The sequence below is a fragment of the Mesoplodon bidens genome, assembly GCF_964165515.1.
Source record: "Mesoplodon bidens genome assembly, chromosome: 6".
NCBI classification, from domain to species: Eukaryota; Metazoa; Chordata; class Mammalia; order Artiodactyla; family Ziphiidae; genus Mesoplodon; species Mesoplodon bidens.
Genome location: NC_138162.1, coordinates 35873301 through 35898838, shown reverse-complemented (window position 1 = coordinate 35898838; position 25538 = coordinate 35873301). Strand labels below are relative to the sequence as shown.

At 36.9% G+C, this 25538-nt stretch overlaps 1 protein-coding gene across 6 annotated transcripts in view; it reads right to left on the bottom strand.

Annotated features, from left to right (window-relative positions):
- MUSK (muscle associated receptor tyrosine kinase) overlaps window positions 1-25538 on the bottom strand; it is a gene marked incomplete at its 5' end in the record, with an annotated part of 88292 nt that overhangs the window by 44489 nt on the left and 18265 nt on the right. For all 6 annotated transcript variants that reach the window (XM_081237251.1, XM_081237249.1, XM_081237247.1 and 3 more), the window contains 3 exons: window positions 18892-19033; window positions 20385-20512; window positions 24616-24767. In XM_081237251.1, the coding sequence (XP_081093377.1) occupies window positions 18892-19033; window positions 20385-20512; window positions 24616-24767 (422 nt within the window). The remainder of the gene's footprint in view (window positions 1-18891; window positions 19034-20384; window positions 20513-24615; window positions 24768-25538) is intronic.

The following is a 25538-nucleotide window of genomic DNA, read 5'->3' as shown; positions in this document are numbered from 1 at the left end:
CAATGAGAGACAAATGCAATCAAGTGAAACTGCTGACCTTTTAAAAGCAAACTATTAAATGACATAAAATTTCAAATCATTACTTTTAGGCAGTATTACACAGAAAATGAACTACAGCATATCCCAACAACACAGCTCATTCATGCATTTTTATTGCGATGTTGACAATTACCCTTTCTTTCAAGGCCACAGACTGTCTACTCTTCTGATAATAGTAGTAGTGATTGTGCTTCTCCTTGTCAGCATGGCTTCTCCACTTACGAGGCCCTGCTGTGAAGTCAGTGATGTTGAATCTGGGATCTCAGCTATCATTTCTATGGTAATAGACCCATGTTGTGGTAAACAGAGGATTAGGGGGTGTCTGCAGAACAGAGCCTACAACCAACAGAGATTCTCTCCTCTGTATCAATTCCCAGAGGCTGCTCAGAGAGCAGAGAGGAGCAAGTCATTCTCTTTCAGGAAAAAACCAGTAAAGCAAGCTACAAAGAAAAATATAAAAATATCTAAATTGGGTATACGGAATTGAGAATTTTTAGAATTTTAAAAATCCTAGAAAAGAGACAGCCACCAAATTAATTGTTCCAAAATGTTTAATACAACCATATCAGATGTAGAGCCCACATGAGGCTCTACTTTTCTATCATGAAGATTTATTTTTCATGTCAATTTAGACCTTTCTTTGTTTTTTAAAAAATATTTTAATTTTATTGGAGTATAGTTAGAATAGACCTTTCTTTGAATTAATGATAAGCCAAGTACAATATTTGTTTTTAGTATAAAATGGCAATGCTATTGTTAACTACTTTTAATGATAAGAATACATTGGTATAATTCTTTACAGATTATGGAGACTTTCACACACATTGTACATTATCTCACTTAACCCTCACCATATCTCTGTGATTGTACATGACTGATATTATTCAGCCCATGCTCCAGACAAGGAATGTGAGACTCACAGATGTGCTGCAGATGCAGACCAGAAATGCCACTCCAACTTTCAGACACCAAATTTTCTGTTCTAACCTAACATCACAGTGAGAAGCCCTCATTTTGGTAATTAATACCCAATACTCTTAAATTTAAGTGAACTTATAATTTCCCAGTTAGATTTTACTCTGAACTTTCCCTACCTCCACCAATCAAGTCCGTGGCACATTCTTATTTTATTCTTTTAAGTATCAAGGTCATGTTGGCTAAAAATGAGTTTTTTTCCAAGCTAAAAACTGGTCATCTGGACACTTGAAAACAGCAGAGATTCCCTGTTTGCCACACAGACCTTAATCAGAAGAAATAAATAAAGGTCCATAGTTGGACCAGATTGGACCTGAAAAATTATATTTGAATGCCTTTGGGCTGCACATATCTTTCTAGTTCGTCAGCACAACTGTGCTTATTTCTAAGCTTAGAAACCCACCCCCCTTTTTTTTTCCACCAGCCAAATAACTATTTATGAGTGCCTGAGATGGGCAAGAGACTTCTCTGGGAATATTAAGTGTCTTTATTATCTGGCTGCTATATCTCCAAAATTTTGTTCCACTAAAGTTGAAGGGCCTTAGTAAGTTTTGAGAACTTTATTTACTCATCTCTTACACTACTCTCGCTAGGATTCTAGAGCAAGTACAGGTAAATCCTCAGTCTCCTTTTAACTTTACACCGTGATCTTTTACTGGGCTGTATTTTAAAGTAGACTCTGAGGGCTATGCTGATTTTCCTTTGCCATCTTTCACCTTGTTGTTACTATTGTTATTATTGTTCATTTTACTTGATTTGTTTGGAATTGGAAGCAGTTTTGAACTAATGCACCCATTTCATCCACTCCAGATATGTAGAACCAACTCGGAAGATGAAAGAATGTCTAAGATTTGCCATTTTCCTAGGAGGAGGTCTGGAAGTTCCACCAGAAATTATACTTCCGTATATAGACTCTCAAAGTTTTTTTCTACACACAAATGCAAATATACATCTTTATAGATACATATTTACATATGCTTAGGTATCAATATTCACATTCACACACATGCGCACACAATTGAGGTTACTTTACATTAGAGACAAATATGCAAGAATACCTGCAAACTATTTAAGGTTGAGTACAAGCATTCAGTGTATGACATTGTTATTTCAAGGTCAAACTGTAGTCCTAGTTTTTCCGTGTATCCTGCTTGCCTAGCCTACCACGATCCCTCTTGTCTCCTAAACTGATTGCTTTACCTCTTATCAATTTTTACATATTCTGTTTCATGGTCTTTATTCTCACTTAATTGTTAAATTTTCATTTAATTGCCTTATGTGTACTGCATCAGTCTTGTCTTCCAATGTGATTTGTAATCTTCTTTGGGGGGTGGGGAGTAGGGCGTGGAGGAGGGAGCAGCATAGCATACTTTGCTTTTGCCGTCTTTTTTCCCCCTAAAGTCCAGCACAGTCTCTTGTAGAGAAAGGAAATTCTTTAAAAAAGAGTTGGATAGTGATTCATTTTCCACCTCTGCTTTCTTGGGATTGTTCAGTAGGACATTTAGAACAGAGAATCGGAGACTTCTCGTATTGGAATAATCTGAGATAAAATCAACATCCAAGTTAAAGAGGATATCCATCATTTTCTTGAATACTTTGGTTTATGAGGAACTCAGCATTATCATATCAACCCATTTTAAACAACTACGTTTTAAAAATATATGCATATATATTCTAAATCAAACTAAAATCAGTCTCCTTGTAATCAACCCCCTGCCAAGACCTAGTTCCTACTTCTATCCACTGGACAAAAATGAAAAAAAAAATCCATCAAATATTTTCATTTTTCCAAGCTTGCTAGCCCCAGTTTACCATCCTGACTGCTCACTTTTTTTTTTTTTTTTTTTTGCAGTACGCAGGCCTCTCACTGTTGTGGCTTCTCCCGTTGCGGAGCACAGGCTCCGGACGCACAGGCTCAGCGGCCATGGCTCACGGGCCCAGCCGCTCCGCAGCATGTGGGATCTTCCCAGACCGGGGCACGAACCCGTGTCCCCTGCATGGGCAGGTGGATTCTCAACCACTGCACCACCAGGGAAGCCCCTGACTGCTCACTTTTGAACCACCTCTTATCTTTCCCTCTTTTCGTAATTTATCCTCTTATCTTGTGGTACCAGGAACTAAAACTAACATACACCTAGAGTCTCACAAATTCAAAGAAGAGTGAGACTCTTTCTAAATACTCTACCTCTATGAATCTAAATTTGCATAAGTTTTTATTTGCATTCATATAATAAAACAGGTCATTGGTTCCACTGAAAGTCCTGAATACCCAATACTCACTTCTATATTTGCTTTTATTAAGGTCTATCTCCCCAATTTTGAATATGTGTGTGTGTGTGAGAGTGAGTAAATATGATTTGATTCTAAGGTCAATTAACTTTTTCCTACTCAGTTCACCGTATTAGTTGTTGGAAGAAGAAGTTGGGGGGGGAAATGTATTGTTGTATAGAAGGAGGGAACGCCATCAAGGTTCTCTGGTGGAAATAAAAGGAATATATTTAGTTAAATAATACTGGTCATGTAGATCTTGTAGAAAGAAAGAAATGAAACCAGAAGAGAGGACAGGCAGACCTGTGAGACGGTTTCCATTCTTTTGACTGTTAAGAGTGAGGAAAGCCAAGAAGATAATAGGAATTTGGCTATCTAGAGTTGAAGTCTCAATGGAGGCTGAAATAGCACATTCTTTGCTCTTTGTAGGATGGCATCATTTATAATTTTCTTCTTAGGCAATATCTTAAGGAAATCTCTGGTACTCTAAGAATACCATTCTAGGGCTTTTTCTAAGGGCATACTCAGAAATTGGGAAATTAAAATTATATTACCAGAATTGTTTCCTTACAGTTATATATAATACCCTTAAAACAAACCAGGCAAGTGGATCTGGGTTTGAGTCCTCACTCTACTGCTTATTAGCTGTTTGATCTGTGATAGTGCTCAACTTCTTTGAACTTCAGCTTCTTCATGCAGAAAATGTAGGTATTGACTCCCAACTCAGAATTATGAAGAAGATTAAGTGAAATGATTTGTACAAACAAGTTAATACAGCAACTAAGACACAGCTAGAAGGTACTGAGGGCTAATTTTGAAGCCATGTCTTCTAGCTCTTTCTTGCTTGCTTGCTTGCTATTTCTATCTCTATGGTATCTTCCTGACTGATGAAAGCTGTTCTTCCAACTGACTTCAGAGGTAGAAGGTTATTTTATTTTATCTTGTCTTTAAATTTCAGTCTGCCTTAGCTGGCTGCATCCCAGATATTGATCATGTTGAATAGCCTCTTTGTAGGTGTTAAAAGCCTGTGCTTAAATCCATTCCTCAATTATCCGAGAAGAATCACTCTAGAAAGAGAAATCCATTCTTCAGGCCCTATTATTAAAACATAGATGCTAATCAATATTAGATTATTTGAATCCATTCTTAAATAGACTACATTTGTCTCATATAGCATTGTATTTTAAGAATTATTGAGTCAGAGATGCCTGTTAGTAGACAACCATCACAAAGGACAAAAAAGGTCATTTTAATTATTAATTTTATACTTTTAAAAAATGGCTCAGGGGTTGTTGAAAAGAAATCACAGGGAGGCTCTGTGGTACTTTGTTTCTGAACAGATTCTTCTTTTGTTTTCCAATCTTTAAAAGAAAACCTGACAATAGTAATGATAAACCTAAGTAAATACCTGGTTTTCCTTTCCTGACTTCTTGGTGGCTAAAGCAAAGAAACCCGGTCCTGGTGTGCTGCCACTGTTTACATTTCTGTCCCCTTTGAAGCAGAGCAATGCATAAAGAGGTTTATCCACTGTGGCTCCATCTCTGAAGGGACGGGAGCGCAAGTTCCTTTAGAAAAACATACATGGTACCCTCACACACTGTGACTCTCTCCTCCAAGTCAGGCTGGCCTGCCTCTGTGACATTTCAATTCTCTAAAGTGGCTTGGATTGGGAACATTTCTGTGGCCGTTGAGATAATAACATTTTCCTAGCTTGTAAATATGGATGGTGAATAATGACTGTGAGTAAGACATGTTTACCAAGGAAATCAGACAAGAGCCACACAAAGTTAACTTGTTTTGATTTCAGTCCTCGTAGCTAGAGCAACTATTAGGAATATTTTTGTTAAAAATGGTTCTGAAAGTACATTACAAGTTTAACTGTAAGTCAAAAGTTGAATTTCGGTTCTGATTCACTTCTTTCACTCTTAAAAAAATTATCTTCTGGTTTTAATGGGAGGAGATGCTAAACAGCTTGATGATGAGGACGGAAGTCGTTATTAGTTTGCCCTTTCAAAAGGTTTTTATTTGGGACTAATTTTCGATTTACAGAAGATGTAAAGGAAGCATACGAAAGTTCCCAGGTACTCTTCACTCGGTTTCCTCCAGTGTTAACACTGTATATAACTACAGTATATTTATCAAAATCTTCGTTTACTTTTAAATGACATTTTGACCTAATTGCATGAAAAGGAAGATACCTGAGCTCTGACAGTAGTCAAAGAAGGTGAAGTTTAGTAAGAACCAGCATTTTCAAATTACTTATTTATTTTTTAGCTGACCAGAAATTTTAGCTGGGAAAAGAAACAGGAGTCACAACCTTAATCTTAAGTGATACTGTAATATCCCGGTTGTCTAAAGTGGCTTGGCTTGGGAACATTTCGGTAGCCTTTGAGATGGGATTCTGTATGTTCCAATAGGACCATAGATAGGCCTCCAAACTGTAGGGTCCCATGCTGATGAGATGGTAGATATGCACTCATTTTTAAATGATGTCCAAGAAAGATAGCATAGACTATAAACTCAAATAGCTTGTGAGTCAAATTGCAGCTCCTTCTGGTCTTCATAGCGCCTCCAATAGATACTATCCCAAGCTCTTTAGTCCATCTTTGACTCCCTGGTTAGGGGTCAGTGTGCCTGGCTAGCATGATAAGTCTGCCTTTTCCCCTCCCTCACTGAGATATGATCTGTACCATGAGCTGCCATTCATCCATCAAAGAAAGCCCTGTGGGACCTCACCTCTCTGAAGCTTTCCCTGACCTTTCACTGTCTCCCCTGTCCTGTGTATGTATCCTGCCCAAACTTCTATCATTGCAAGTACATTGAACTTTAATTACTCTAATTACTTGCTTGCATGTTCACCTTCCTCACTAAATATGAAAACTTTTCAAGAAATGAACCATGTCTTATTTATCTCTGTAACCTTGGATTTATCTCACTACATGGAATATAGTAGGCCCTCAACAAATGAATCACTTTGAAGCTATCCTAATACTAATGGTGAATAAGCTAAGTTTCTTCTTAAATTTTTAAGCTTCATCTGGAATAAAGACATTCCAGGTAGAAATCCTTAAATCAATGTTTCGCAAAGTGTAGTTCATAGACTACCTATGTAGGGATCATTTGGGAGATTGTTAAAAGGCCTTAACAGAGACGCATCAGATCTGAGTCCCTGGGGAATGCCAACTAGAGCTACGCCTTTAAATAAGATCTGATGTGCACTGATGCTTGGAAACCACTACCTTGGAGGAAGAGTTCCATTAGTCCATCAGCTTTGTTATTTCCCTCTCCTTTCGTAGAGAATTTTGAAGTGAGTCTAATCAGTGATATGACAGTCAATTAAATGAATTCACAACACATTCGTTTTAAGAAGAGGAGACCTCTTGTTGGGTTTAGTGTAACGGATACTATGACTAAGCTTCACACTGAATTCTGAGATACCTGCAAGCTAGAGCAAAACGTAAAAGAAAATAAAGTACATAGTTCTCGCCACAGGAAGGAGTGCAAAATGGTCTCAAGAGAGACCATTGTGTTCTTCCCAGGCACTAAATTTTTAAAGCAATTTCTCACTTAAGATGTTTTGCAGAGCGGTGAGTGACGGAATGATCAATATTTTCAACAAGCTTTTTGGCAAACAGCTATTTCTGTAGTGAATAAAATATGATGTAAGCTTGGGGTATGCACTAAGGTTGCCTCGACTTTCCTGTTTTGATACTTTTTTTGTGGGGGACAGTTTGATTCTAAACAGCCCATTTCTAGTTTGCCAGTAAAGGCACATCTTCATACAGCTCCTTAGATAAGCATCCTTATATCACTTGTCGCAATGGGGCCAAACTAAAGTTATAATCTCTAACAAGTACCAAGAATGTAGGGACAAAGCATTGCTGATTGAGGGTCGATTTATGTTCTTTGGAAGCAAGAGAAGCAGTTGGTAATGCTGACATTCTATTTATGAAATTTGAGAAGCCGAACCAGCAATATTCTCTGGATAGAAGTCATCCAGCTTCATAACAACGTAAAAAACAGACAACAATACCAACAACAGCCAGTATTCATCAAAGAGCTACCATGTAGACACTGTATATATGCTATCTCAGCCCCTTTTAAGAACTCTATGTTCCAAGTCATATTGCCCCCATTTCACAAAGGGGAAATAGACTTGCAGAGGTTAAGTAAATTATCCAATCTCACGTAATTAGTAAGTGGCAGAGTACTGATCTATGTAACATAAACATAGAAGAAGAAAAGACTCGAGAATGGGGTAATGAAAGATGTCCTGGTCTAGGGGTTAAGACATCCAAGCTCTTGGATAACTTAGGCAAAGTAATCCTTTTTCTGGTCTCAAGTTTCCTTATCTGAAGACTAAGGGATTGAGCCATAACTTCTAGGGCTCATTTCAGATTTTAAAGCCGATGGTTACTCTTCTGATAGAACCAAAGTTAATAAAACATCAACTCTATTCTAAATAAAAATTTAGTTTTTGCATTGAACTTTATTGCTTCTACCTCAAGGATAAAGACGACACATGGAGTAAAGAGCTGTAGACGTCTTTCCAGTTGCTTAAGTCGTTGCTTTCATTGTACTGAAGTTACTTCAGTTCTAGAACTAATATTGATAACTATTATTTGAGTGATTCCTCTGTTCCAAGCACTCTTCTAAGAGCTTTAAACATGGTATTGAGGTTTATCCTTTTTCAACTTATGAGATAGGAAGTATTATTCACCTTATTTTACAGGTAGGGAAACTGAGGCACTAAGAAACGAAGTAACCCACCTGAAGTTAACATAAGTAGTAAGTGGTGGAGCCACGGTTTGAACTTAAGCAGTTGACTCTAGTCTCTGGAGCCCAGGCAGTTTTCTCAAAAATCTGGAGCCCATGTTATTAGCCAGTACGTTAAGTTCCTTCCAAAAATCATGCCTTGTATAGTTTATCATTGGTGGAAATAAATATACTAATTAAAAATTGAAAGTCACATATTGGATCTCTGAAGGAAACAGGTGAATGTATTATTTGAATTCCATATTGCCATAGAGTCCTGACAGCTTTCTGTGATACCTTTGCATGATTCAAAATAGCTACATTTTGAAATTAAGCCCAGTGATGACATGGTCTTGTATGTATGGTCTCATACAGCACCTGGTGTATTGCTCAAGGAAACTTTGTTGGATGAATGCATTAGAGAGAAAGAATTTTTCATTTTTTTGGTGAATGTATGTTTGAACTTGTACGTCTCATTTTAATACCTAAACAATGAAAATAAAAGCTTACTCCAACTAGAGGATGCATATTTTAGGTCCCAATAACTTTTCATTTCAAATGATATAATGTCAACATTGTATCAATTTGATTATCTTAAATAATTGAAGACAAATCTTTGAAGCACATTTTCTTTTCTTAAAAGCGATTCAAGAGGGCCTAACTAGAGAGCCTTGAAGTATTATATGTTCAGTGCATAATCATCATATAACTATTTTTTGTCCTTAGAGAACTTTACTGACAACTCTTCAACTAAAGGACCACTTTACCATTGTTTCTCAAAAGCACTACAGAACTTTCTAGATGAGAATGCAGCATAATCTCCCCTAAAGTTGAAATCAATGGGTCAAACCCTTCTTTTAGAGCATGCACCCTATTAATCATGCAGATTTAATTTTCCCCATGATAGCCCCCCGAGTTATCAAAGATTTATGCCTGTTTCTTTTCTTTGGTTTTTAAATACACAGTGTACTCATGACAGCAAATCAAAGCTGTTAGTGGCATCAGGCAGGTAGAATTGATGCCGGGAACAGGGCCACTGCAAATTTTATTAAGACTGCAATCACTGAGAGCACAGCACACGTTGGGGGTTTAAATACCTCTCTCTGTGGCATTTGTCATATTAAGAGCTGCAGCATAAACAAAGGAAAGAGCAAGTCAAATGTATGTAAACATTTCTAGATGCAGTAAGGAAGTCTGATCTCTAGGAAAGAAGACAGCCAGAAGTCTAACATTTTTGAAAACAGTTCTGATCTCTGAGAGTTAGATCTCTTGCCATTTGCCTCTGGGACATCCTATGTGTGTATTTGTTTTGGGCTTTTAGAGTTCTACTTATATACTGTGTATGTTTGCCAAAAATCTTCAACAACAACAACAAAAGCCTCCAATAGACCAGGTCATCCCTAAGGATACATGGTGAAGCTTTTCAGGTTGCAGAGAAAGGGACTGACAGCAATAAAGTGCCCTGTTCAGTGCTGGGAAACTCTTGCTCTGGAGCCAATTAAGTTTGCCAAATGGCTCATCTTCCCTCCTCCTCACTCCCCAAAATGCCTCTCCCAAGTGTGGAGACATGGGTCTATTTTTGAGGCCCCCTGCAAATAAGGAGTTGTTTAAACATTAGAGGAGCCTACTGTAACCCTCTATGTAGAAGGGTTCTGTTCTCTTCTTGGTCTGCTTCTAGGGCTCTCACTTGCAGCTTTATACTGATGCCAAGCCACCTCTTCCCACTGGTGATCACTGACTGAAAACCCTTGGTTCTAGCCTCTCTTCTGCCTAATCTTTTCCTTAATGGCTTAAAGCTCCAAGAAGAAACAAGGCAGCAATAGAAAATGCAATTAGCAGGGAGCCCAATCCATTCCAACATCCATCTATTTTAATTTGGGTCTCAAGTATTCTACACTCAACCAGTTTCTATACACAAAGCAGGATTCGTCTGAATGTGATATTCACAGAATGTATAAGATCCGCCCTCGCTCCAAATAAATAAATCATTTCATTAATAATTAAGGCAAAGGATATAAGGGAAGTATAAGGGAAATATGTAAGAATATAAGAGAAATATAAGAAAATTAGATATTTGTAGTTTTTTTTTAATGGATCCTTTCCAATGATTAAAAAACTCAGAACAATGTTCTTTCTGGCTACAAAAAGAATAATTACATTATCGTATTAGAAGTGTTTAATTTCTGTGGTGTAGTGGTTATGAAACACTTTTTAAGGGAGAATATCCCTCTCGTCAAAATTGGAAAAGTAAAATAAGAATCTGGTACTTCAGAGGTCATTCAAAGCCTCCCCTGATGGCAGCCTCTCCTTGAAAACTTCAGCTCTACCACTCAGATCGTCACACAACATGGTGGTATCGCCCTGCCACTGAGTGCTCTGGAGTACTGAGTACTTCGGAGTACTCAGGAGAAAACTGTTTCAGTTAAAGACACATAGGAGAAACAGTAGGGATCATTCTTTGGATGGGCACATGCCTAAGGTAGAACATGAAATAGATTGGAGAAAGAAACAACGCTGTCCCTTGACTTAGAAGAGAATTCCTTCCATAGGTCCCTGAGAAGTCACCTTGTCTGTTTTCAACCAAACAAAACGAATGCAGCAAGTCTCATTGTTCAGGGCCGGCAGGGGGAGGGGAGCCTACATAGAATTATGCTGCTGAAAATGATGTTTTTACCTCTGTGAGGAACTAATTAAAAGAAATGATCTCAAACAGAAGGGACATTTCTAGTTAAATATAAGGAAATCTTTCTGAGCCAATATGATTGATTTATCTTTGTTTTATAATTGTATATTCATTCTCATATCTGGAGACAGCTAAGGAACCATCTTAGCTAGGGGGCAGAAGCCACAAACAAGGTATGATTGCCTTTCAGCTGGGTAAGACAAATCTCAACTTCAGATATATTAAAATGTATAATAAAGAAACAAAAAATTAGCCAATGCTTGTTGTAAGAAACCAATGACTGTGAGATTCACTCCAAATATGGTAAAATATTTTAAAATGAACATGTAGAAAATGAAATTTTCTATGAAATATGACATACAGATTTCTCTGGCCCTCATTTATCCTGCCATGAGGCCTATCCTAAAGCCTACTGTCACAGAGGTACCCGAGAGAGGGGTTAACATTTCCAGAGGGAGAGCCTCCATATTTGTGAGACTGACAGCTCTTTTCTGCATTCCAGGTGACTATGGAATTTGGGAAGCCAGAGATTTCCCTGCCAATGGCAAATCAGTATAGCTATATAGTTCTCACGCAGGAGTGCTTCACTTTTCTATGTGAACTTACTGTTATTTTACTTTATGAGTCAATAACACCTAACCAAGTGTAGAAAATATTCATTGAGAAATCAGAACCCATATGGAATTTTAGTTTGGATCCTCCAAGCTACTACAGAATCATATATTCCAGGTTTCTGCCCATAATCAAGAAAGAAGAGTCAAACGAGGAGAGTTCACCAGTAGCTGCCACTCTCTGAACCTTTTCACTTCCCACTCCATCTAAGTGGCTCCCTTACTTCCTCAACTTACTGTCTTTACGGGTTAATTCCCTCCCTAAGGAAATGGCAGCTTCCCGTGTTCTGTTTATCATGATCCCACCCTGAACATTCTTCAGCCAATAGGCAAGAGTTGTGAATATCTAATCAGCAGAGAGATCGATTGCCTTTGACAAAACTTTTCCCATCCCTGAGTTTGTTCTAGAGCAGAATGGAGCAACAGAGCTACAAAAATAATATGTAAAACCAATGAACAGAAAGGTTGATGTCACTTGATTAAAATAGTATAATATTTGGAAGAAGTCACTTTTTCCAAAGCATAAATACAAGCATTAATTCTTCCTCATTATAAAGGTCTCTTCATAAAAGTTCAGAAATTAGAAAGCTATATAAAGTATATGATGGAAGGTTACCAACCCCCCCCATGTAATTCTATATGCAGAGATGATGACTATTAACAATTTGGCATTTATACTCCAGTGTATAATATATAACATACTGTTCTTTAACTTACTTTTCCACTTATGAACACATTAATATTTCTAATGGGTTAATACTTCTAAAGAAATAGGATATTGCCTTGCACATGGTAAGCACTATGTAAGTATTAATTAAATTACTACTAATAAAAGCAGCAAATATATCATGCTTACTGTGTGCCAGTATTAATTCATGTAATCATTGCAAAAACCTAAAAGGTAGGTCCTATTTTTACCCCTGTTTTAGAGATGAGGAAAATGAGATTCAGAGACAGGAAACAGACCCAAGTCACATATATGGTGGAAAGTCTTAGAAATTAATACATATAGATCGATCTCATCCTTTTTAATGGTCACATGGAATTTCATCACATATTATGTCAGTCTCCTATTGATGCAAATTTAAATTATTTTTAAAAATTTACTATTATAAACAACTTTGTGATAATCTTGAGTATATACTTCTGTAAATAATTCCCTTAGAAAAATTTTTAGAAGTTAAATTATTGAGACAAATCGATTCACATTTTAAAGTTTGATGGTTATTAAAAACAAAAAACAAAAAACATATCCACTAGGCTACACCAAATTATAAGAATAATTGCAATTGCTGGTTTCCCACACCCTGTCTATTGTTGTTATTCTAATTGATGTTCTTTGTAAGTAATCTGTCTTTTCTTTAATAATTAACATCACCTTTTTGTCTTTGGTTCATTATGTGTTTGGTTCATTATAATGTGTCTGGGTGTGCAAGTATTTCTATATCTGCTCTTTATTTTTACTATTGGGACTTGGTGTACATCTTGTACTTGAAGATTTAAGTTTTCATCAGTTTTGGCAAGTTCTCAGGCATCATGCTTTTGAGTATAGCTTCTCTTATATTTCTCTATTCTCTCTTTCTATAATTTACATCCTTAGTTATTTCTTTTTTTATCCTTAATTATTTCTTAAATTCAATTTCATCTTTCCCATCTCTGTGCACTGAATTCTTAATTCTGAAGAGCTGACTTCTAATGTGTGAATAATCTCTTTATCTCTAATATACCATTATTCAACCACTGAATTTTAATTTTAACCATTATATTTTTCATTTGTTAAAATTATATTTAATTCTTTATCAGAACTGTCTCTCTTCTTCCTAATGTATTTTACTTTTTTGTTGTTCCTCCTTTTGTGTCTTTAGTTTAAACATATTTATTTTAGAATATCTATTATATTGTGTTGTTAATCGAATTTCCTGGGGTTTAAATCACTTTGTATATTGTGTCAGCTAATTCTCACTCAAGGCGGGTTGTTTCCTGTGGATGCGATAATTTTGTATTGTGAACTCATCCTCAGTGTGGCTTTACCTATGAAAACCCTATGTAACCTGTGTAAGGTGTTTCTTTTTTCAGCTTTTTTGTTGTTAAATTTTTGACCAGGGACTAATTTTTAAACTTTTTCTTTTAAAGTATGGTTTATTTACAATATTGTATTAGTTTCAGGTGTACAGCAAAGTGATTCAGTTTTTTTTCAGATTATATTTCATTACAGGTTATTACAAGATATTGAATATAATTCCCTGTGCTATACGGTGAATCCTTGTTGCTTATCTATTTTATGTATTTTTTTGTATCTGTTAATCCCATATTCCTAATTTGTCCCTCCCTCCCCTTTTTGGTAACCATAAGTTTGCTTTCTGTGTCTGTGAATCTGTTTCTGTTGTGTATGTAGATTGATTTGTGTTATTTTTTAGATTCCACATATGTCTTTCCACATATTTGTCTTTCTCTGAATGATTTACTTCACTAAGTATAATATCATCTAGGCCTACGCATGTTGCTGCAAATGACAATATTTCACTTTTTTTATAGCCAGGTAATGTTCCATTTTATATATACCACATCTTCTTAAGCCAGTCATTTGTTTATGGGCACTTGGGTTGTTTCCATGTCTTGGCTATTGTAAATAGTGCTGGATTGGGGTGCACACATCTTTTTGAATTAGAGTTTTCATTTTTTCTGGATATATGCCCAGAAATGCGATTGCTGGATCATATGGTAGCTCTATTTTTAGTTTTTTAAGGAACCTTCATACTGTCTTCCATAGTGGCTGTATCAATTTACATTCCCACCAACAGTGTAGGACGGTTCCCTTTTCTTCACACCCTCTCTAATTTATTATTTGTAGACTTTCTGATAATAGACATTCTGACCAGTATGAAGTGATACATCATTTTGGTTTTGATTTGCATTTCTTTATTAATTAGCAATATTGAGCATCTTTTCATGTGCCTGTTGGCCATCTCTATGTCTTTTTTGGAAGACCTGGGATTAATTTTTATGTTAATTTCTCCAACTGGGGATTCCCAGACTGGCTGTGTGGGCAGCATGAATTCAAAACCAAATCTAATTGAGATACAGTCCTGAGTGTTGGCTATTCATTCATAAGAACACTTGTTTTTTCTTCTTATGAAGAGAAAGACAAGCCTCTGTGTTGTCTTTCTATGCCAAAGGGTAGCATTTTTCTGGCCTATCTTTTCACTTCAGTGGTTCTCAGCTTTATACAAGGGTATCAGCACTAACTTCCACTTCACAGGGACCCAAGACCTTGACTTTTTCCCTTTAAGAGTCTTAAAACCAATCTTCTACATTATAGAAATGGGCACTTGTCTCATTACGTGGAGGACAATGCCCAACCAGCTCATGATCTTACTGCTCTACTTTTCCAATTTCTATTCATTCCTGACTTCTGCATATTTACATTTTTTCCTTATGAGTTATACAACTAACCCGGCATTTCTGGCTGTTTGTAGTAGGAAGATTTTCATATTATCTTGTGGGCCGTGTTGCTGGAGTTCTAAGTGTTTAATCTCAGGTTTGTGTATTTAGTACATAAAGATTCCATTAGTCACCATTTCAAGCATTCTCTTACAATATTCACAAATCCTTTGCCCTCTTTTCTTTCCTGGCAAAACTCCAATGCTTATATCTTGACTTTGGATTTGGCTTTCTACTTATTCCAACTTATACCTGTACTGCTGAGCAACCCTGCGGGAAAACCTGTAATGAAGCAAATTGATGCCACTCTGTATTCATAGTCCTGTTCTCTTCTAAAATCTGAATGTTGCCCAGCAAGCCTAGTTTCCCTGTGAGTCATGTCCCCCATTCCCCACAGCTATTTTAAAACCTTTCCACTCTCCTCATCCCTCTGCCCCCCTTTACAGAAGATAACCTTACTTCCTACTTCCTAGAGGAAATAGAGCCCATCAGGACAGAGCTTTCTCAAATTCCACCTGCCCAACTAATGAACTCATTTATACTGGCATACACCTCTTTTCTCCTTCTTCCTATTACAAGGAAGGAAGTTTCTTCTTCCTGTCTAAGTAATCATATAATTGACCACTGAAGCTGGGATATTTTTGAAAGTAAAAGAAGGACTCTATTAATAACTATTCCAGGACAACGGGTGTAAACCAGAACTGTCCTGGGAAAACTGGGACATGCGGTCACCCCCTATATAAGGTTTATTGCTGAATACATCTCTTTTGCCTTCCCAAGCACCACAGTCCCTTGAACATTCCACCTCTCTCCTGTATATTCAAATTTTCCTTCTCTCTGGGTTCCTTCTCGTTAATATTTTAACACTGTCCATGTTTTTCTCTTAAACATTTCAATCTTTTAAAAAGAGAAATCGTGCAAAACCACACTTCCTATGAGCCAAAGATGCCTCCAACTACTGCTAACTTTTTTGACTCATCCCTTTTCTCTGCCAAATTTATCGAAAAAAATTGTCTACATACACTGTCTCTCTTTTTTTCAGTTCCTGTTCTCCTTCATTCACAGAATTCTGGCTTCTTCCCCATCCCCATTCTGACATTACTCTTGACAATGTCACACATGATTCTCTCATTTTTTAATAGAACACACAGTAGTTAGTGTTACCCCATTTCTTAGGTGCCTCTATCTGTGCAGCCTTGAGTGAATTAGTTATCCTCTGTGTTCCTCAGTTTCCTAAAATGGTACAATTATAGGCCCTTCCTCAGTGACTGTTAGTGAAAATTAAAATAAAATAATACTTGTAAAGCATTTAGGATTTTAAAATGTTAGCCATCCCGAATTGCTCATCCTTTTCAAAAAACATCCATATTTGGTCATGGTTGAGTTAGATGGTTCCATCAGTAATTTTGCATGCCACTGTTTGAATCTTTTAAGGCAGGGCATCAGGGTAGAATATCTTTACATTGCCATTCCAGAGACCTGGCGGCCTGAAGATGGCAATCTAGAAAGGGAGCTAGCTTTACTTCTGTGTCCAAGGGTGTTTCTTTCATGTTTGTTATGGCTGCTAAGATTTAGCAAACACACTGTACTAAATCCATAACCTGGCATGCTTCACCTCATTAGAAGCTCACAATGGCAGACAAACCATATCTTTCCCCGACATACCTATTTGCCCTCAATGTAGCCCCACATCAAATAGCACTTACAGGGCTCTCATTCTGATTTGCTCAAACTAACTTGCAGAGTTACCGATATAATACATAGCAAATGCTCATCTGTCCTAACTGACCATGGCCAGTTTCATCTTTAGCCCTCACCATTGCCAAGACAGCAGGCATTTGAAGGCACATTGAGATTCTTCCAGTGACTTCTTAGTTGCTTTTTCACCTGCTCTGAGTTGTTGGTTGAATTGGCCCTTCCTTTAAAATAGGTCATGTTTGCATTATATCTTGTGGACATGCCTCCACTATTCCTTTAGGTGGAAGCCAATTTTTCAGAGCTTCAATAGCCAAAGCAGATTTTCTGCAAAATATATCTTCTAATAGTAATAATTATAGTTGATACCATTTACTAAATGCATATTATATACCAGCAGCTGTGCTAAGCATGTCACATATTCTCGTGTATATTGACTAATAAGGATTAGAATGGAGTAGAAATAGACATGCATGCTAAAATGAGCATCTTACCTACTGGTAGAGTAACTTTAAATGATATTATGAGCTCTCAGTACTAGCAAGTTTAATAAAATCTCTAGCATATATTAATTACTAACACAATGAACATGATGGTTTCAGTGTTTGGAAGAAAGGAGAGTGTTCAGTTTTACTGACAGGCATGATACAAAACTAAATGGCAAGGCAAGACCAAACTGTGTAATTGAACTCCAACTAATGAGATCTGTGATAATTTTCTCTAGGCCAAAGCTAAACCAAATGGTTTCAATATCTTTGAAGACAGTAACCTAAACAATCAGTATTTGATGTTATAATTCAGTGGGCTCATATTTTATACCTTGAAGAGGGAAATATTTATGATATTGTACACAAATGGATAACATTGGTTCTGTATCCCTCCACATTCAAGCCATGATTCAAGCCATTGGTTCTGTATCCCTCCACATTCAAGCCAGAATTCAAGCCATTGGTTCTGTATCCCTCCACATTCAAGCCAGAATTCAAGCCATTGGTTCTGTATCCCTCCACATTCAAGCCAGAATTCAAGCCAGAATTCCTTGAACTGGAGTTCAAGGAAACACTGGATCTAGGCAGACATTCACTGTGTCTGAAAGTGGGACTGCGTGTGTTTGTATGTTTATTTAATTTTCACTCAATAAGTTACATCAGGTGGTTGTTGCATTCTGAGCTTTAAATAGCATTGATCATTTAAAAGATTTTCAATTCTAGCAGCTGTGCTAAAAATATATTCTTTTTACATCTGACAACCACTATTCCCTCCAACCTCATTCCTTTCCATGAACAGTTAATTGAGATGAGATCATTAAAGCTGTGAGAAGGAGGTCTAGCTAGGAAATAAAAGATAGTCTTAAAGGAGCTAATAGAAAACTGTATGATTGAGAAGGAAGAAATGTAGGAAAGGGTCGATTTTGGCCTAAGAGAAGGGTGACATCAAAGTAAGCTATGGGGAAACTGTGAAGTCTTCCCCAGCTGAACTATAATATGTGCCAGTGTGTGATAATCACTTTATCAATCAGATAACAGAAAAGCAGAAAAGGAAGTGATAATTCTTATAGTCAACATTTACTGAGTTTTACAAAGGGTCAGATACTCTGCTAAATACTACCAGTAACTTATCTCATTGAATCCTCACAACAAACCCCACTTTGCAGATAAGAAAACTGAGAGCCAGAGAGGTTAATTCTAAGGCCTGTAACAGGAGGAGCTGGGAAGAGTTTTGCACTCAGTTTACTCACCTCATATAGGCATGCTGGTAGTTTCTACTTTTAAGCAAAATATGTTATAATTTTAGGTCAAGAAGGAGCTGAGGACCAAGTGGATAGAATCCCTAGCTCGATCTGGATTCTGATTTCTCAGTGAACATATTTCACAACCAGTTGTTGGATTAATTGACTTTAAGGGAACACTTTAAAAATCGGAAAATATTTTGACAATATAACTCATAGAAGTAGGACAATTTGGGGTTATACATTTTGAGCCGGTATTATATTTTTCTCAACCCTTTGTGACAATACAGTTGGAAAGAAGTTACTTTTTTTCTTTTCTTTTTGATACATTTTTAAGACACGTCTTTTATGCTGAAAAAAGATAAAATGAATATCTTCAAATTTATAAACAAGGGAGAATTGTCCAAGCCAAGAAGACGTTCTAAAATGGTATCCTATTGTTTTAGTATTATAGTGACTTTAGTCGGTTTTGATTAATTGATGGGCCATAGATGGAATATGACCTGTTATACAAAGGAACTTCTTTTTTTCTCTTTTCAGTTTTTTGAGTGTTGACCTAACGGTCTAATATCTGCGATAAATGAGGGAAATGAACTACCTACTGCCTCTCTGTTTTGCAAGCTGAAATACAGCCTTCACAGTAGAGCGTGAGGCCCTCCGCTAGCACTGTTATGGGAAGGAACGCAGCTCCTTACCCTCAACTTCCAGCTTCGCCAACTTGGAATATGCCGTCCCGAGGCTGTTTTTTGCCACACATCGATAATGTCCTGCATCTTCCTTTTGCACATTATGAATCCTTAAACTCCCGGATTCAAGAACCGCAGTGCGGGAGTTTTCCTGCCAGGGATAGGGACATGAATTAAAAATGGCCATAGGTCTGTCAAGGACACATTTGCTATATTTCATCTAGTCATCACTATCATTCTTATCAAAAATATTATTTTAACATTTATTTGGCATTTATTATGGGTAACATACAATAATAAATGAGATAGTATAAGATTACCAAAATTAATTTTAATAACAATGCCATAAGATATAGTTATTTTTATTTTCTTTCATTATATGAGGACCCCAAGGCTTATTGGATGTCCTACATCAACAAGCCTTATTTTAGGAGTTTATTTGATATCTAAAAAAGTCACATCCAGGTCTGTTTGATTAAAAGCATTGCTTTTAACAGCCATGCTTACTGCCTATATGGTATCCTTAGGGGAATATATGTCCTTTGAAAAGTTGGAAAATTCTGCAGATAATATAAAAATTGGTCTTTATAGTTAAAATGTTACATCTATCTTCTCTCTGGGGACTCTAAATTCAGTAGTATATATAGAGCCACCCCCTGCTTTTATTGTAGAAAATATTTATAACAAAAGGAAAGCCAGAGAATTATATAGATTACCATAAAAAATGAAAATTATTTGTTTTATTTTAAATAAAACAAAGCTAATTGATATTATGTTTTATTTCAATTAATTGACATATATCAACACCTATGTATTCCCCATGGAATACTCTGAGTACAGTAATATGAAAAACATAATGTCTTTGACCTCACTGAGTTCACAGTTAGTAGGTTATACAAGGATGGAAAGAGACGATGGTGATGCAGTATAGTAATTTATCAATAAATGTAGGTATAAGATACAAAGCAGTACAAAATAAGCATGTGAATAATGCATTTCAAGTTTGACTACTGTATGTGATTGAGGTTGTTGTCAAGGTGGTTTGTTCACCAGTCTTGAGTCTTGATGATCTAACTTCACTCCAGAATGTTCTCATTCCTTTTCTTCCAAACCTTATTTCTCTCTCTCCTCCCAAAAACTATTTGTCAGGTCTAAAGCTTGGAGCTTAGTTCCATTTTTTAAATCTCTTGAGTCTCAAAGATTCAATGTTGAAAAATAAATGATTCAAATACGAACCAACAAAAAAGACTGTAGCTTTGCTCTGCTTTGCCTCCTTTATCATCCTTAACACTACTGGTTCCTATCGCTTTTCTCCCTTACTCAGCCCCAACTGGAATGCCTTACAATTTGCATTTATGGGGACAGAAATATTAAAGTTTGGTTAAATGTTGTACATGGAAAAAAGTTTATACTAAGTTTATAAGTGTGCGACTGAGTTTGCAAAGGATTGTTGTATTTGAAAATGTGTTGTATATACATGTTTTAACATAACAATCACTTACCCTGAGAGCACTGTCCCCCTTGATCCACGACACTGATGGTTTGGGATTGCCCATTGTAGTACATGGTAGAACTGCCTTTAATCCTTCTATTATTTTTATGTTTATGGGAGGACGAGTTATTTTAGGTTCTAAAGGGAAATGAAGGTTAAAAATTAAAAAGCAATATGGCTTTATTAAACTTAGAGTTTCTAAGTTTATGTTTAATTATAAATATACATTAAAAATATTCTTAGGCTTATTATAATACAGAATTCGCCAAATGCTAAGACATGTTTTTAGTGGCTATCAAACAGAAATCATTTTTGAAAATTTAGGTTATCTCTGTTTTATCTTATTTGAAAACTCAGTTCATAAAACATATTAGGAGTTTATAATTATCATAGTATTCTGCACTTTAAAAACAGTTAATAAAAAGTTGATTAAAGTAAACTGATAACAATTCAACATTATGTAATTCATAGCAACATACATGAAAACATATGAAAGTAAAGTTTTGATATAAGTTTTATTTGGATAATTCTGAGTTATGACCTACTTTCCCTTTGGTTTCCATCTTAATTTGACTATTAAGTTTGATGATTAAAAATTAGATACATTTATCCTCTAGAAAATAAATCAAATGTTACTATACTTGTAATCAGAGAAATTCTGTAATACAATTCAGAGTAACTCTACTCTGCAAAGCCAACTTGTGTATACTGTTCTGTGAAACACTCCTAAATTATTTTTTTCAGAAGAAATAGTTTATGTCAGTTAATTTTTATTCTCCAATATTGAGCTTTCAGAGGAAGACATTATTAAATCTATTGCATAGAAGTATTGACAAGTTCAGGATGCCAGTTATTTTACTATTTGAAACATTCATAAAATAATGAAAACTACATTTATTTCCTAAGGAATCTTATGTTACAGATACAAAACAGAAAGACTGTCTTTGCAGGAGACACTACTGAGAAATAGATGCATTTTATTTCTTTCAGGTCATGTGCCATAATCAATTTGTTACTTTGACATAGAAGAGCAGGAAATAAGGATTTTTGCCCTTCTACTTCAATTGTGTGTGTGTGTGTGTGTGTGTGTGTGTGTGTGTTGGAGGGACATGGTTTGGTGGTGGTTATAAGTGATATTTGCAAAGACTGCATAGTCTATTGATTTTTAATCTAGCCATTTTTGCCACTTAGAGGTGGTATGATCCTGCAGTGTGGCAAAGATACAAGACAGGCTTTAAACATGTTATAGGAAAATATCAACGTTGTCACTTTGTCTGCGATCTAAAGCATACAATGCTCATTCTCATCAATGACAGTGAATACCTACGTTTAGATAATGACTAGGCACCTCAATTGTGGGTTGAGTTGTCATACAGCTATTGGCAAAAGCTTAGCTTAGGATTTGATACACCTGTGATATAATCAAAGAGAGTATTATTCATTCCTCCCATTGGGCTCCCTGAACTGATCCCTATGGCAAACCTGAGTCAGAGATAATGTCTTAGGCAGAAAACCTTTGCTTAAAGCAAATAACTCCTGTCTTCTCCATGAAATAGATGTCTTTGTCATCTGTTGGTGAGAGGTCAGGAGAACCTTTGCGGGCATATGAATATAAAGAAAATTAGGAATGAACTGAGTATTGACGTGGAGTCATGGATTCCCTACCCTAAGGGAGCATGATTCAGGTGGAGCCATGAGCACTGACTAATCAGAACTGGTCATCTTGTTGAAGTGGGATGCTGGAAGTGTCCTGCTATGCCAAGACTGAACCCTTAGTTGTTGGACCATAAGGAATCTGGGGGAGGGAACTCCCGAAGGAGGTCTGAGGGTAGTTGGAGTAGCGATGGGGGTGGGGACCTTGAGGGTCTCAGGAAACAGCTCTTTAGCAAGCAGTGTGGAAGCATTCCAAAATTTTAACAGTTGGGATGGCCACACCAGTGTATACCCACCTGAATGGGTGAGCTTTCCTAAGGAGGGAGTGGAGAAAAGAAGAGGAGAGAAGAAAAAAAGAGGATTTAGGATAGAACCCAAATCAAGAACATTTAGTGCCAGAAAAATATGAGCAGTATTCAAAGGAAAAGTAGTACCACAAAGTAGTGAAGTACTTAAATGTACTCTGTCTTTGGAATCACACCTTCATTCTTCAGCAAAAGAGAACATCCCAACTTCCTTACTTGGTGTTCTTACTGCCCCACATGCTGAAAGAAAGCCTGCTTGTGGGTACATCCCAACCTATTTACCCTCAGAACCCCCAGGTCAGCTTTCCCACGATGTCCCACTAGCCCCACTACATACCTATTGTAGTTAATCTCAGACAGCATTTATAGGTATGATCAAACATAAAAGATTAACAGACATGTGAGAACAACCATGAACATGAAGAAAGAGAATCAAAATAAAATCAAAACTTAGCCTGAAGAAAACAGAAATAAAGCAGGTGAAATAAGAAAATGCTTTTAAAAAATGCATTAATAGTATCCTTAGATGAGTGAATGTTGCATCATACACATACAGTTGGCTATGAAGAAAAGGAGCAGTCAGGGAAAAAATAATACCTAGAAATTAAAAATACGGGTTTTTAAGATCAAACTACAGAATATAAGGTCAGAGTAGCAGAATGGTCATACTGAAGACCAAATTCATGATACAGAAGGAAAAGCCAAATAAATCTCCTAGAAAGTAGAATATCAAGATAGATACGTAGGAGATATGAGGAGAAAAATTTGGAGTGCAAAATAAAGACTTTCAGCCACACAAACATTCAGAAAAGACATCTCACGTGCTCACACTGAAAAGAAGCAGCAAACCACTTCCTCCAGCAAAACAATAACGATAAAACCAAAAGATAAAAGATGTAAGAAATAGTGATAAAATCAACAACAAAAACTCATAATAAACGTTCCAGGTGGAACTGGATTCCACCGTGCTTTGTATGGTGCCAATATGCATGTTTCTGTGATTTTTCCCATCAGTACTGTGATGTCAGGGAGGAGAAAATAAAGGTTACTTCATTACAAGTTTGAGAGTTTGCAAGCAGCAGGTGCTATAGCACAGGGGGTCATGAGATTTGAGGATGCTGGTAAGGGCTGCGTGTGCCACACTAGGTAGGAGAGAGAACTAAGTGAAGAGAGAATTGAATGAAGTGCCCATTGGGGGTCAATGGAACAGAGACCCCCCTCAATGGAGTTAAGGGCAGGAGAACATGACCATGATGGTGACGGTATGGAATAGGAGGAAGGGTGTGAGAGAGCTAGACTCTGTTCTTAGCTGAGAAAGAGACAGATGAAGTTTGTGCCTTCTGTTTGGAGGCAAATCATGAGTGTGGGAAACAATTTTCCTCATCGGACAGAGCTGGAAATAGAAATGTCCATGTTCAGGATGTGACCTACTGGGGTTTAAGATTTGAAATACAGTCCATTTCCTGGGGGTGACAAGGTCATAGATTGGGTAGACTGATAAAGAGTTAAGGCAAACATCACTGGACTTGTGAAGGTCAAGGAGCTATAGGATGAAGTGGACAGTGGCTCTGAATCATGGCTGTTGAAATCGCTTAGGATGATGGCAGGAGTAGGAATGGATAGAAATTTAATAAATCTGGAATCAAAATCTTTGAGAAATATGGGAGAGGACCTAGAAGTGGGTAGCTGACGTGATGAATAGAGTTAGAGAGAATGTCAAAATGGCAAAAGCCCTCATGAGAGGAAAGGTTTTGCACAGGAATACAAAATATAATGGCTTAAAAGCCACAATGAAACATCAGTACATGCTAGCCTTGTTGACATGAAGTGGGGAAGAAATAGTCTCCCTTTAAGCAGAAAAGTCACTCAAGTTTGAAAAGTCGCTCAAGAAAATCAAGTTTGAAACAAGGCAAAAGGGTAGAAGAAGTGTCTGCAAAGAGGTTTTAGATTATTAAAAGGGTGTTTGGTTGTAATGAAACTGTTTTGAAGGTATGGGGTAAAGATTCTAAAGGGAAGTTCCTGGTGAAAGATGTCAGGGTGGCGCAAATAAAGAGACATATAAAGGCATGAAAATGGGAGACGGTAGAGAACAATGAGGCTTGCCTGTAGGAGGGTGGTTGATGGCAGGAATAAGAGGTGTGGGACTGTCTCAAGGTTGTGATTTGAACTTGAACTTGTCTGGCTGCCTGAACATACAGGTATGCGGGAGGCTCTATTTACTGCCTGCTTCAAAATGTACCAAGTCAGCTTTGAAATCAATGGGTGATTCTCTTTTCTACTCACTCATCTTCACTTGCAGAGCTCCACAGCTCTCGGCAGCTCCTCCCACGCCATTGTTGGCGATGCAGCAGTAAATGCCGTCATCGCTGTCTTCCACGCTCAGGATGGTGAAGAGCTGACCGTTTTCCCGAATGCTGTACCGGGTGTCAAAGAGCCTGTGGGTCGCAGAGGATTATGGCAGGTTAGGGCCCCATCTGTGATTTTTTGGCTATGATTAAATGATCAAACAGATGACTTAACCAATGGAGGAAGTAGACTAAAGGTATGAGGAAATTCGATTGAGTTCTGAGTAATAGAATAAACTTATTTGGGAATTGAAAGCTAACATTATATTCTAATCTTTCCTAGTCTCCAATAATCAAAGCAGTGCTGAGTCCTTCAAAAATAACTTCAAAAGGTGATGTCTATTGATGAGACCAAACATAAAATTTATTTAGGAAAGTGTATATCATTACCCGAGATCTGAGTTCTGCCCCATATTTACTGGGAAGTAGCAGCTAGATAATGAAAACACACACACACACACATAAGTGCGACTAGCAGAAAGGGATAAACAGATACACACTACTGTATATAAAACAGATAAACAGCAAGGACCTGCTGTATAGCACAGGGAAATATATATTCAATATCTTGTAATAACCTATAAGGGAAAAGAATCTGAAAAAGAGCATGTGTGTGTATGTGTGTGTGTGTGTGTGTATGTATATATGAACCGAATCTCTTTGCTGTACACCTGAAACTAATACATTGTAAATCAACTATACCTCAATTTTAAAAAATGGAAAAAAAGAGAAAGAGTTAAATATTTATAGAACTAACTACCACTTAACTATTTGTTCATTCATGAATCAAATGTTTGTTGAGTGCCTCACAAGTGCCAGGCACAGTCCTAGTTCCTTGGGATACATAAGGAAGAAAAGAGG